General features: G+C 35.0%; 2 protein-coding genes across 3 annotated transcripts; one reads left to right on the top strand and one right to left on the bottom strand.

The window, feature by feature from the left end:
- The first annotated feature begins 235 nt into the window (after positions 1-235).
- On the top strand, positions 236-9,782 carry LOC110802927 (protein TRIGALACTOSYLDIACYLGLYCEROL 2, chloroplastic). Of its 2 annotated transcripts, none has more exons than XM_022008378.2 (6): positions 236-1,056; positions 1,202-1,531; positions 4,663-4,778; positions 9,028-9,118; positions 9,213-9,346; positions 9,422-9,782. In XM_022008378.2, exons 1-5 carry the CDS (start codon positions 553-555, stop codon positions 9,303-9,305), a joined length of 1,134 nt encoding a protein of 377 aa, XP_021864070.1. In that variant the 5' UTR covers positions 236-552; the 3' UTR covers positions 9,306-9,346; positions 9,422-9,782. The 2 variants fall into 2 exon arrangements, with proteins under 2 accessions (XP_021864070.1, XP_021864071.1); XM_022008379.2 differs by having other exon boundaries at positions 242-1,056; positions 9,213-9,327.
- On the bottom strand, positions 9,739-13,504 carry LOC130468036 (uncharacterized). The gene is made up of 6 exons (XM_056837414.1): positions 13,257-13,504; positions 13,125-13,168; positions 12,359-12,511; positions 11,908-12,054; positions 11,709-11,831; positions 9,739-11,459 (listed from the first exon to the last, which is right to left on the bottom strand). Exons 3-6 carry the CDS (start codon positions 12,466-12,468, stop codon positions 11,429-11,431), a joined length of 411 nt encoding a protein of 136 aa, XP_056693392.1. The 5' UTR covers positions 12,469-12,511; positions 13,125-13,168; positions 13,257-13,504; the 3' UTR covers positions 9,739-11,428.
- Between the last annotated feature and the right edge of the window lie 1,385 nt (positions 13,505-14,889).

Below are 14,889 nucleotides of genomic sequence, written 5' to 3'. Positions count from 1 at the left end.
AGCAACAATCGCAATAAACAATGATATAAATATATACCAATAATAATAATAATAATAATTTGATCTGATTTGATCTGAATTTATTTTTCTAATCTGATTAAATCTGAAATAAGTAATAAAATCTGAAATAAGGTGAATTAGGGCGTTAGTGATATAATTTCCATTTGTCTATTTGGGCCCGGCCCAAATTTGTAGCACGGTTTCGTATGTAGGCTATGCAAGTGTGAAATACAGAATAACTGTCTGCTATCTTCTTCTTCGTGAATGCTTATTAGATCCCGGCGCAAACCCTAATTTCAGTTTTCTGGCGGAAAAAACTTTGATACAATTAGCAAGTTTGCCTGGGAAATGTGAATATTAGACTGAAATCTGTTTTCCCGTTCGTTTCCGGGATGATTTCAGTTTCAAATACGTCTGTATTTTTCCGAAACGAGTTTCCAGGTTTCCCCGTTCCAGGACGTTTGGGGTCGTGATTTTTTGGCGTTGTAGCTTATAAATTTAGCAGTAAGTGTTTTTTCTAATATCTGTAAGAGACATTTCAGGGTGAACAATATGGTTGGGCAAGGTTTGACAGCTTCAGGTGGTTTAACATGTTCATTAATCCATATCCGGCGTTGTTCTAGCAGTTCTGTGCCGTGTCTTCCTTCTAGATGCAAGAAGCGAACGGCCTGTGTTAAGGCTATGTCATCATCTAACACAGAACATAATCAATTACCCTCAAAATCTGCATTGTCATTGTCAGGTATTCTGGATATTCCTCGTAGTATCTGGAAGCAAACGCTACGTCCTTTAAGTGACTTTGGTTTTGGCAGGAGGAGCATTTGGGAAGGCGGTGTTGGGTTATTTCTTGTTTCGGGTACAGTTCTATTTGTTCTGAGTTTGGCTTGGCTTAAGGCTTTCCAGATTCGCAGTAGGTTTAGGAAGTATATGGCAGTATTTGAGTTCCCTCAGGCTTGTGGCATTTGTGCTGGAACACCTGTCAGGATTAGAGGGGTCAATGTTGGCAATGTCATCCGCGTTAATCCTTCTTTGAAAAGCATTGAAGCTGTCGTTGAGGTTAGTATTTGTCATCCCATGTTTCTCTCTTGCTACAGACAATACTCAGTTTTGCTGATTTGCAGTTGTCTTTTGGAACCTTAACCCAATTTCCAAGTTGCCCATAAACCATTTTGCTGATTTGCAGTGTTGTCTCTGCTTGTAGGTAGATGATGATAAAATCATTATCCCGCGTAATGCTACTGTTGAAGTTAACCAGTCTGGTCTCCTCATGGAAACTATGATTGACATAACTCCCCGAGACCCAATTCCGACACCGTCTATTGGGCCTCTTGACCCTGAATGTGATAAGGAAGGCCTTATTGTTTGTGACAGGCAAAAGATTAAGGGATTACAGGGAGTGAGCTTAGACGCACTTGTGGGAATATTTACACGTATTGGACGAGAAGTGGAAGAGATTGGTGTTGCTAATACATATTCATTGGCACAGAGAGTTGCAGTCGTCATTGAAGAAGCAAGGCCATTGTTAACAAAGGTCTGATTTCCTGCTTTTAAGATAGCCTATATTAGTTGCTATTCTTTATTCACATATCATTATTAGAGTTGCACTTCTCAGGGCTTTAGCTGAATATTACTATATCACTAATGCAGGATTGGTAAGGATCATATTAGCATATCCGGTTAGCTGAATGTTGTTTAATTAGACCATAAAGAAAAGTCTTCAAAAATTTCTCCTTCTTTATAGTCTATTACTGTGGGCACAGTAGTTTGGAAGGCAAGTATTGTAAGTGTGTGTCAACGGGGGATCGTGGTCAGAGTTACCTAAATATGCCAGCATTTGATTTGGTACGATATGCAATTTACTTACTAATTTGTTGAATTAGCCAAAACTTACCACTTGTATTATAATTAGCCTTTGTTAATACATGGCACGCGGGTAGATTAGAAATATTAGGTAGGACTGATTGGGATGTTTCCCCTTCATTTTCAAACAAGGCAATATTATCGGCCATCCATGCTGTACATCTGCTAATTAAATCCTCAGAAGTCCCTCCCACAGAGTAACAGCTGTGGAAAGCAACATAGGCAGCTAGCTTATGGAGTGTTACTACTGGAGGACACTTTTCAGAATATTCATTTCCTTACATCCGTAGGATTGAGGGAATTGCCAAACATGCGAATTATCAATGACACTTCCTTTATAAATGACTTATAAATTTAGCAAGAGGGATAATTAGAAAAACCTATTTGATCTTCCCTATCTCAAACAACCTATATTATAGGAGGCAGCTATGTCGAGATATAAATACTTCTCATGTATAGAAAGATTACTGGCGAACTTCTAGTGGGAGTCTTTGTGGGACAGAGCGGTTCTTCTCATGCGTGCAACAACGTGGTTCTTCTAGGATTAGTGTTTGTGTGTCATGTTTTTGGAACTCGTTTAATTGCGTTTTTCGTGGTTTTTAGCTTGTGGTTATGTCAAGAATATTCAATTTCTATTCCTAACTTGGTTAAGATTTATGTTTTGTGATTTTCAATCCCTAGTGTGTTGAGGATTTGTTTTCAATTTTCTAGTTCCAAAGTAAGGTAGGATTTTCTTTTCAATTCCTAATTGATTTAGGATTTATTTTCCAATTCTAATTAGGTTTAAATTCGTTTAGGGTCAAGAGTTTGATTCCAAATTGTTGTAGGCTTCTTTTGCTGTGTGTTTTACTAATTGTGGAATTCTTTTTGACATGAGTTTTAGCTTATTTAAAAGTCACAAAATTATGGAGAAAGGTTGAGAGTTGTTTTGTGAGAATTATTATTCTTTGGATGAGCTTTGCTATCTAGGGTTTAGGAATTAAACCAAACATAAGAGATTTGTGTGCCATCAAAACCAAGAATTTTTAGTACTATCCGGTTACATTTATCACTTGTTCACATTCCTCCACATCAAACAGTTAATAATCTGAATTGCTATACTAAGAGTCATATACTCATATCACCTAGGTTTAAGTGATTTCCAGCGCAATTGATACTCAATATTTTTGTGTTAGCGTTCTTTAATAGGACTTCCCGTCATGTGGATGTTGTATTCTGTCTCTCTTTCAAATCATGTTCCGTGTCTTCATATTTAATGGGTTAGGCAAGAAATAAATACATGCAGGTCGGATGTTTCTTTGTTTTTTTTAAGCAAAATCCTTTTCAAATGTTTCTGTGACGTAAGATATAAACACTTGTCAATGATAGCCCCGCTACTACTCTTCTCTCATTAAGCCTTTTGATGAGTTATCCCGTTTTTCTGTAGCTTCTGTGCTACAGGGAACCTTTTTCTTCTTGTAGGAGTCTGCGTACTAGTCATTTTGCTCTTATCTTACTTTCATTAATTCCACCTTCTCTTCCTCGTGTTTTTCTTTTTACTTCCTGCTCCTTTCTGGTTTGATTGGTGAGACGATTCCCTACGACGATTCATGTTAGCCGACCCCAAATCATTTTGGGACTAAGGCTTTGTTGTTGTTGTTATTGCATGTTCTTCAGTTGCCGCTAATACTCTTGCTTTTTTTAACATACATATTTTAGAAGCTGTCTTGCAAATTAAAGATCCAAGGGAAACAACCTTTTTGGAATTATAGAATTAAGCTTAAAAGAGGTTCTTTTGCGATGATGTTGCTGAAACATGTGTATGTTTGACCATGCTATGATTCCTATCCTACATTACGTGGAAGCTTTGTTCAAGGCATTTAAGTAATGTAATGTACTGTCAGTGACTAGTATACTAAGCTTTGCGTGAGGATGTCAAGTTTGTTTGGGGTATTAAAATCTGATATTCAGACTTCCAGGGTTACTGTCCTTGTGAACAAACATAAAGACATTTACTAAGTTAGATTGAAGTTTTTATACACCTTTGAGTTAGCCCGTGATTAGCTATGTTACTTCAACACCTTGGTTGACCGCTGTCGGGTGTTGACATGACATGACACTCTAAAGGTGTCCAAGGAAGTGTCGACACTCGTGTCGGAAAAGGAATCTAAATCAAGTTTCGTGATATGAGAAGAAGATAAAAAAAAGAATAAAGAAGTTATGTTTTCTTTATCCAAGATGAAGATAAATATCATCAATGAATAAATGAGTCTTATCGGATGTTACTTGTATAAAAAAGCTCTAAAAAACTAACAAGTTAGGTTAACTTAGTGCCCTCCTCTTTTTTTTTCTTCTCATTTTTGTATATTAAAATAATATGGGGTGAGAATTTCTCTGACACTTTATATGATAGCCATGTCTCCAGAACTAGTCAAGATACGTTTTTAACCATGTCCGTTTCTGCAAAATTTTGGATTGGGATTTATATATTAAAACAATCAAATGGGGCAAGTAAAATGAGACGTTGGGAGTATGAATTTGGCATTATCTTCAAGTTGGCACATCCTAAGTATCTAGTCCCGATGCACTGTCATAGGTTTAAATTTAACAACTTCGACTACCTGATTTCATTCATCACTTGTATTTTAATGACTTGATCTTTATTATAATTTTGGTGTTCCTGGATTTTAAATAGCAGACTGATCTTTATATTATGTATAAAACATTTTACCATGTAACATTACCAACTAGCTCTATAATTAAGAATAACAGTCAATGAATACCTTTATGGTAACTCGTGTCCACTGTGTAGTGATTATATAGATTAAAGCCATGTCTGAAGATATACAACCTTTGTTGTCGGAGGTCCGTGACACTGGTTTGCTGAAGGAAATTGAAAGTTTGACAAAAAGCCTTACACAGGCAACTGAAGATTTGAGGTAAGCACTTTCATTTATTTTTTCCTGCATGTCTTTACTGCAATCTAGCTAAGTGATACCATTGCCTCTGCCAAAATGACTATGTATAAGAAATATTGTTTTTCACATTTCTGTTTTCTTATTGTTTATAGTTTGTTATGCTCCTTCCAATCCACTAAGCCCTTTTGATTTAGTATGTTCACATTAATTTTTTTTTTTTTAGAATGCTCATTTTTGCTATTAATATCTTAAATTACAAACTAATAAACATTATGAAAAGTTATTCAGAAGAATACACTGAAAATAACCTTGATATATTTTCTATACATTGGTTAAAATAAATGTTCAAAAATTTGCTCTATCACTGAGACATTCAATTTAGGAAGTAAACAAAGGGACGGAAGGAGTAGATGTAATGCAGTTTATTGATTTGTTATTTTACAATATATCCTTTCTTAATCAATGTACTGTTTTCTCCTAAGAGCTGTCATTCAGTGCTAAATCTTTCGAAGTCCTACAGTTAGACAGCAACACCTTGCAACTACCCAAATGCAAGGTTGAAGGCTATAAAATTCTTGTGATATATGCTGCTTGACCACCCCCTCCTCCCCCCTCCCGGTTCCCGTAGAAAACTAGAGATTCTGGTACTGTATTTAATTCAAGTTAGAAACCTGATCATTTTCCTTTTCTCTTTCTATATTGCATACCCAATAAGTATCGCATCATCAGAAAGCATCATCCGGAAAGTATTTCAGTAAGCTTGTGAAAAAACATTCTCAACATAAATGTAACATTTCATTAACTCAGATTAAAAAGACAATGAGCTAAGCAGCTAAGTCTTTTCGACCTTATCATTCATTCACCACTATACTTGAGTTTTCTCTCCATTTTACTCTCCCTTTTTTGGTTCTATCCCTTCACAACCAATAACAAAAGTTATCCCTTGATGATCGCTGTGAATTTAACATAAATGCCTCCCAACTTTTGGTCCCATTGAATTTCCATTTCCTTTTACCTAAATCTGCTTTTACCAATGTGAGGTGTTAAAATTGCTACTGCAGACTTCATCGGACAAGCAAATAGAATACGGTATCACTGCTCATAGGACTACTTTTCTGTAATGGGAACCAGATCATAAAATCTTTGAACTATTTTTTTTTAACTGTTGGAGAGGCTGTATAAGACCCTTACACGTTCTTGGTGATTTGAAGCATCTTTTGTTAAGACAATACTATCTTACCTTGCTGGATGATAAGAGTATGCCAAAGGCTGGATCGAAGACAAGTCTCTAGTTTTTTATGTCTCTGCTCTGTTTCAGTGCCGTTCCATGGTTTGGACTTGGAGTCTTGGTCAATGCCCTTGGTGTCTTTAGGGTATTTAGGGTATTCATATACTTCTGGTGGTAAGGGTGCCGGAAGCGGTGGCAAATCACTCGAACCGCCTTGAAACAATGGTAGGAGTTTTACAGACTCTTGATCGGCCACATGCATGTTGGTTGGGTCAGTCAATTGATTGTTGAACGGGGACGGAACAACCATTGTGGGCGGGAAGTTCAGGTCGAACCCTAACCCTAGGCTGAAGTTTTGGTTAATTAGTTGTGGGTGGTGGTGGTTGGGCGGGGCAATTACACCCACCGTGGAGGAAATCAAGGCGGAGTTCCGACCAACCATTTTTTGGTTTTTAACTGGAAGAGGAGTGAGAAAATAGTGAGAGAAATGGAAGTGGAGTGAAAAAGGAGTTATTATAAAGTGGAATATGGGGGGGTGGTACACGTGGTCATTATTGACACAAACAATAGTACATTTTCTTAGGCAGATAGACAAGGGGGACGTTTTAGTTAGCGTCCAAGTTAAGCTTTTGCAAAGAGTCTTGTAATTATGTTCATTTAAGTTAGCAAGTCAATAAAACCAACATTATCAAATTTTAAATTAGATTTTTAAAACCCATCTTGTGTAATTCAAGAACTCCCTTTCATGGAATATAATTTAACAAATATTGCATGATAAGTAACAAACCAATTGACGAAGGTAATAGTAAGTGTTTCATTCTTACTACCTTTATCAAAGAAAATTTGTCCAAAATCTATACTAGATTATTTAGGGAGTATTAAATGTGTCCATGTGTCAGGTAACGTATTAAAAGTAGAACTAGTATTAGAATAACCTACAGTTTCACTTTTAAAATTTGTAATGGTAACATTTAAATTACAAAGTATTGTCTACCATAACTGTCATTAAGCATTAAACTCTGAACCTTATACTCATAAGTCTAAACCTTTGATTTTTTTTTGTATTAATAATAAATCTTATATATATTAATAATAATGTTTGGTCCTAAACAACTAAACCCAACAATTATGATCCAATATCATCCTGAAAAACTCGTACCGAAATTCTTAATCTAAAAAGGCTGGTTCATGTATATGACAATAAAATATTGACCAAACAAGATAGACAAGTGCGATGCAAACGAACGAGCTGAAGCCGAGCTCGCGAAAGCCTAATACTTAGGGAACAAAGCTCTAAATAAACGATTACAAATCTCGGTGGTACTCGAGACAATATTAAATAGTTAAACTCGGAAAGGCTCGGCTCATTTGCATTGTTTGCGTTGCTAGGCTATACTTGTTATCGTTACATGAATACCCTAAATACTTTTGGTGTTATTATAATACTTAAGTATTATACTCCATCTGTTCCTAAATACGTGTTCACTTTGACATTTACGCGGGATTTAATAAAACTGAATTGTGTGTAAGAGGTAATGATTGAGAATGTTTTTTTTTTGGGAAAGGAAAAAGTAGATAATTGTTTATTGATAAAGTATAAATAAAAGTGGAGGTGGTGATTGAAAAGTGGAAAAAATGTATAATGTGTAAGAAAAGGTAATAATGATGTATAGAAAAGTGGGAAAAGTGTATGGAAAAGTGGGAAAAGTGTATAGAAAAGTGGGAAAGGTGTATGTCCAAAAACGGAAAGTGGACACATAAAAGGGAACGCCATAAATGGGTCCAAAAACGGAAAGTGGACACATAAAAGGGAACGCCATAAATGGGAACTGGACACGTATTTAGGAACGGAGGGAGTAATATGTAAAAGTTAATTTTAAGGATCAGTGGGTCAACCGGGATTCCAATTTTATTTTTAAATTTGATTTTTGGTGCTTTAATTTTGCAACCAATACACCCCCTTTACTAAAAAATCAAGATCAACTTTTCTATTTTTAATGTGTTTATACTTGTTTAAATTTTTGTATTTGAAGTGAAACTTAAATATGGGTCTCGAAACTTTTCAATTCAAAATTTATAGGGTGATAAAGAAATGGTGGATGCTATGTTACCCGGACTCGGATACCATATCGCCATATCGGACACATGTACGTGTCTAAGTGTCCGATCACAACTTTTTTGTGAAAATATTGCACGACTTTGGTCCAAAATGAAGTGTCCGTACCCATGTCCGAGTTTCGAGGATCCGACACGGGTATTTGAAGTAAAGTGATGAATCGGGGTAACGGAGGGTATGATGGATTATTGCTTGATTTAAGTTCCAAATGTTGGGCTTAGTCGGATGATTTCTAGTAAATATGGATCTTCACCTCATCAGTAGTGGTATTGGATAGCTAGAGTAACTTATGTATGAATGTTTGGAAAATGGTAATAAAAAAAGCCTTATTACTGTCTTCCGAACAAGAGGGTTTATTCAAATAATAGTATATGTATATCATTATTGATATGCTATCAGTTTTATCTAAATAATAGTATACGTATATCGTTATTGATATGCTATCATTTTTATCTAAATAATAGTACCCTTTCCTTATTGAGTTGTTCTTTTATATTAGTTCTTTTTGGAATATTTCCTTATTTGTCTAACATTCATCCCATTTATACCCCTATAAATATCCAAAAAATCCACTTGTTTACTCTCAAGTAACCTTTTATCTCCATTAAACCCCTAAATTATTTCTCTCTCTTACCCACATGAATTACATTCTATTAAAATTCATGTGACAATTGTACTTTTGTTGGATTGTCTTATATTCCAAAAGAGTCTAACATTCAAGAACCGAGGGAGTATAAGCTATCAGTTTTATCTAAATAATAATATATCTATATCATTGATATGCTATTAGTTTTTTCCTTTTTATTTTCTTTTCCTTGATGAGTAATTGTTTTAGAATTTGCTTATTGTGAAACAAATTACCTTTTGATACTGGTTTGATGCATTGTTATTTGGAGTAACTGCTAACGGAGCTTAATGTACTGCAGAAGGGTGCACTCCTCTATTATGACCCCAGAGAACACTGAATTGATACAGAAATCAATTTACACCCTAATATTTACTTTGAAGAATATCGAGGTATGCTGTACGCAGCAGGAATCGTCCTTTATCATTTTTGTTATTTAAGTAAAAGCACTTTTGGTATAAACTTCCTTGTTTGACTTTATTGCAGAGTATCAGCTCTGACATTTTGGGGTTCACTGGGGATGAAGCCACTAGACGAAATTTGAAGCTGCTTATCAAGTCATTGAGCAGAATGCTCTGACGAATGGGGGTTCAATAATATGGTTGTTGATGTTAACTAGGGTGTGTGTGGACTTGTTTTTGAACTTGTTTTTCCTGGTTATTGGCGATTGAGTATAATTTTTTTTAATGGTGTAGGCATTGCTTTGTATGATAATGTTCAAGACATGCTTCAACATGAATCCTCCGGTGAAGAACAGACAACTTGTGGTGCTTCTCAAATTTTCTCATAGGTGAACGTTACTGGAACTTTTTTTGTTAAATTTCAGGTAAAAATCATTGGACCATTTATGTGGAAGAATATGATAGCCAAATCTAAAACTTCTTTAATAAGGGCTCTTTATCTTTATTGTAAAGCAAATAAAACACTTGTAAAGAATTTCCCCTTTGTTGTTTCTTTTTGATATATTGATGGGGGGAGGAGGGCAGTAAGTAGGAGGCGACATTGTGTGGTGTCGAATTTGATTATTGCCTTCATATTTCATTTTTTGATGTTGAAGTATTGGCTTTATTGATGGGGGGCAGTAAGTAGCAATTGGATTTATTGATGTAGATTATTCTTGTTAGAGCAAGAGGTATGGATTTCTTATTTTGCAGCTACGCACGATTATATTGAGAGACCATGACCTGCAATGTGCTTTTTATGTTCTGAGTACGGTTGCATCAAGGCAGTCTTGAATTTTATGTGTACTAGCCTTGGCTGCATATTTTGATGATAATGACCTAGTCTTGCTAGATGAAGGATATCGCCACTCAGTAGTAGTTTTACAATGGAGACATCGTGCTTTGAGACAGCAAGTCTATCAGCTCTTGGGTTGTTGTGGATAACATATTAGATTGTTCAGAGGAGAAGAGCTCTTGACGACGATCACGAGCATATTAGATTGTTCAAAGGAGAAAAGCTCTTGATGATGGAGCTATGAAACTGCTATAGGAACGTACACACGATACAGACGATGCTCAACTGGGAGCGTATAAGCTCTCGACAACTAGCACGAGTAGCCAAGTTTTGCACCTGCACAAAATCCAAACCCCAAAGAAGCTTCTGCATATCAGATGTTAGCCACGAAACCGCTACAAAAGCAGACATGCGATGCTCAATTAGATGCAAAATCTCATTATGTATAAACAAGGATCTTGGAAAACTCTCGTCTAATTGTCATACGCGAGCCTAGCATACAGGCGGAATAAAGCCCAAAGTCTAGGAAAAATGCTGCTTCGTTGGATAAATCAAGCCGACGGCAGGAGTGTGGAGCTTCCCCTTATTGAGTAAGGTCGATTGACCCCATAACGTAAGCAATGCACTTTGTTGCAGCGATAAAGCCAACTATCCACCAAACCATTGAATTCAGGCATGTTGAAACAAATTGACCTGAACCGAATGTTATTAAGAAACACCAATCGACCATACATAGCCAAGAAATTCTCCAATAAACCTATGCTTGAGTGAAAAGAAGATAAGGAAGACATTAGGTTTTTACACCAAATCCCAAAAAATATATATTCAGAATATACGTACTCTGAAAATTGTGTGATGTTGACGTTCTCCTCTCTTTCTTCATCATCTTAAGATGGGGTCTAATTCTCAGCTTCCTCCATCTCATTGTCATGACTGGCTTCCATATCTTCTAGAGAAGACAAAGCCTGTTAGACTTCAAGCCGTTCTCTTTTTGAAGGAGAAATTCATCTCCTTTTCCCCCTTTTTAGCAACATGCTTTCTTTTCATTTTCCTAGCAAATTCAATTGCTTTTTCTTTTGCAGCCTTCTTCAAATTTTCCTCAAAAGTTGTCTTTCCTTTTTCCAACTCCTTCTTTGCAGCCGCCTTTTCAGCCACCTTTTTAGCATTCTTTATTTCCGCTTTCTTTTTTGCAGCCTCCTTTTCAGCCTTCTTTCTTCCTGCTTCCTTTTGCATCCTCTTTTGTGGCTATTGATGCCTCCTTTTTTTGTCTATCTGCTTTCTTCCTCTCAGCTTCCTCTCGTCTTCCTCTTTTCTCTTCCTTTCGGCTTCTTCTTTTCTTTTCCTTTTAGCTTCTTCTTCTTCTTCTTCTTCTTGCAGCTTCTCTCAATACCTTCTCTTCCATTTCTAAATCAGTTTTTTTTTTCTCTAGTTTAAGCTTTCTTATTATTGATGCTATTTTTTATGAGCTAACATTTTCCTTCCCGCAGCACACAAAAGCTGAACATGGTTTTTTATAAGTTAAACATGAAACTTAAGAAATTGAACAACACACAAAAGTTGAATATAAGACTTGAGAAACTGAATAACACACAAGTGAATATGATTATTTATATATTGAACATGAGACTTAAGAAGTTGGCCATGATTCTTAAGAAACTGAACACCACAACAAACTAGAATACAACAACACCAATCGAAAAATACAATACCAACAACAATAACAATATCAAGTTACCCAAATATTACCTTCCAGGAGTCAACATTATCTTGTGATGATTACGATATAACGTCTTTTTAGTTTTATCATGCTTTATTACATTTCCCAGAATTGATTTCCTAGCAACATGCATACCGTCGTCATTGTCTTGCCTGCAAAAATTATATTTTTAGCATGATTCTATGATTTTGAACAATCAGTATTAGTGTAGCAGAATAATTTTGATACCTTTCACTTGTAACATCTTCTTCTTGAGTAATAGTCGTTTGAGCCGGAGCATTAACTTTTTCAGCCGAAACAATAGCTTTTTCAGCCTCTTTACTACTTTTCCCGCCCCATGTGAATTTATATTTCAACTTCTTTGGTTGAGGGTTCCTAGGGTTTGAGTAGTAATTAGTACAGACTGAATATTTTGTGTAAATAAATAATTATAGATATATCAAGAACATTTTACAATAATATATGCTCTATTTTCTATAGTTACGGCTCCTATACCTTTCGCTATGAACATTTATAGGGACAACTTCTACCCCTTTAAGGCCACATTTTAATATAAATGTCATCTTCTCTGGAGGTACCTCCCTAAAGTAAGTAAGTTTTCACATATTTTACCATTTGAACGTTTGATTTGATAATATGAACACTGTAATTATAAAACTAAACATAAACATTAACTTACTCATCATTGTCTGCATCTTTATCATATGATGCATTTATGTCTTTCAGAAGATTTGGATCCACCACTTTGAAAGCTGTTGTAGCTTCTCGTCCCTTTCTCTTTTTTTCCATTAGCACCGCTAATTGAATCTCTTCTTCTTCTTCGATCCAGAGGCTGCAAAATAACTGTTAGCTTTTTGCAATGAACAACTACCATATAGATTTGAACATTAAAATTCACTCATGTTTCAGAAGCTAATGCACCCGCTCTCACTGGATCCACTGAATTCAACAGTTTCAGATTTCTACATAAGAAATTAAATTAAAAAATTATTTCATCAGCAATTCAAATTCGAACATGTAGTTTTACAATTTGAACATGATCAATTCAAATTTGAATATGATCAATTATGTACAAAACCACTAAAAATAATTTTAATAATATATTGAACATGATCAATAATATATTTCAACAATTTGAACATGATCAAGTAAAACGATTTTGACATTTAAATTCACACAAAATCAAGAACACACGCACTCGTTCACTACAACAAGTTTAGACAACGCACTTCAGATCTCTAAGTAACGGATAATGAACATCTGGTTATAAAATATGTACATGTTTACTCAAACAATTGAAACATGACCATTTTTAGACAGTGACACTTCAGAACTCTTAGTAACGGATAATGGACATCTTCTTATAAAATATGAACATGACCAATTTTCTACCAAACTACTTCTAAATTACGCAAAAGACCATTTGAACATTTAAATTCACTCACAATATAGCACTAGTCGCACTCGATCCACTTGACTCTTCGTTTTACTGCCAAAAAATTAAATTACCAAATTATTTCTAGTAAATGCGAAAAAATTATGTACATTATAAACAAAAATGTTGAGATTATACTTACTTCTGCTTAATTTGCTCCTCTTCTGAATGCAGGTTTGCTTCTATTGAGGTTCAATTCTTCACGCACATCCATTTCTAGAGTTTCGAAATCTTCTCGAGTTTGTAGGATTTCACTGAATTACGATTTTGAACTGCAATTGAAGGTTTTATAGGAGCAAAACCGGTTGTTTGATTTGAGAGAGTGAGCGGTTTGATGAGAGAGAAAATGGTGATAGGTTGATGAGAGAGAAAATGGCGATAGGTTGACGAGAGAGAAAATGGAGAGCTTCGCTTGTAATGACGTCAAGTGGTCTTTTTTATACTTGTGGCTAAAATGTACAACGCGTGTGACGTCCTTTATCCAGAACCTAAGAACGCGGTCATTTCATCTAATATGCACGCATAGATGCGTGCATAAGGCAATACCTATCTACATATTAATAATTAGACATATTATCCCGCAAATATCTGGGCCAAATATGGAAATTTCCAAACATCCAAAGAGGCCCATATACCTTTGCCCAATCAGCTCCACTCACAAATCACAATAACCAGTACTAGTTTGCATTGTGGAGTGTGTAAAATGCCAAATTTGTCGGATTGAGTTGCAATTGCGTTATGAATTATATCTTTGTTACTGTACGTATATACAAAAGAGGAGTCAAATTGTTCTCACTCTATTCGAAACTATTGGTCACCTATTAAATGTACTAAGTACTAACTAATAAGTTAGTTAAAATATAATGTTCGGAAAATTGTTATCATCTTCATTCGTTAACATTATATGGAATATGTATTACTTACGAGTTACGATATCACCATTGTATGAATAGTACATTAGTACTCCGTAGACTAATACAAAATTTAAAGTCGTTGTATTGTTACTTTCTCCTCTTTATTATGAATGCAATTATTATTGTACGAGTACCATTAAGTTCTTGGTAGTGTTTAGAAAAAAAAATATGACCGACGAATAGAAAATTCTAAACACAGAACACATCAAATCTTACGGTTGAATTTGAAATGGTGTGAGGTTTGTATGAAGCTTCGCATCAAATCTTGATCATAAATGCATCAAATCTCATCTCCTCATTTCCCATACTTTGTCTAGCTACCCACCAAGCCAAACTCACCCACCCCCTTCTAATCTTATTGTTAATTTTTACACGTAAATCTAACATTTATGTGACTTCCTTGATTTCTTTCATCTGTCTAATGTGGACTTTTATTTTTATCATTTCCTTAGCTCCCCCTAATTACGTCTCATAATTTTAAAATTATATTCCCTCCGTTTCTTTTTGTTGTTTGCGTTTTCATTTTTTGGTGTTCCAAAATGTTTGTTTTACATTTCCTTTTATATTAGCACAAAAATGTTTTTATATTCTATCAAAATTTGTGTCCAATTATTATTTTAACCAATTAAATTCATTGGGTCATTTAATCTCTCACAAATTTTCATTTGTACATTAAATTTTTCTCATTTTCTCAATATCATAATTTTGATAAAAATGAAAACATTATAAATAAACATAATTTGTCATTTAAATAAAAAAAATAGATATTTCAATGCACTTTAATCGTTAAAACGCGTGCAAAATACCAAATGTAAAGAGCAAAAAGAGACAAATGGAGTATATATACTACTTCCTCCGTCT

The sequence above is a fragment of the Spinacia oleracea genome, chromosome 2 (genome assembly GCF_020520425.1).
Source record: "Spinacia oleracea cultivar Varoflay chromosome 2, BTI_SOV_V1, whole genome shotgun sequence".
NCBI lineage: Eukaryota > Viridiplantae > Streptophyta > Magnoliopsida > Caryophyllales > Amaranthaceae > Spinacia > Spinacia oleracea.
This window is presented reverse-complemented; position numbering and strand designations above follow the sequence as displayed.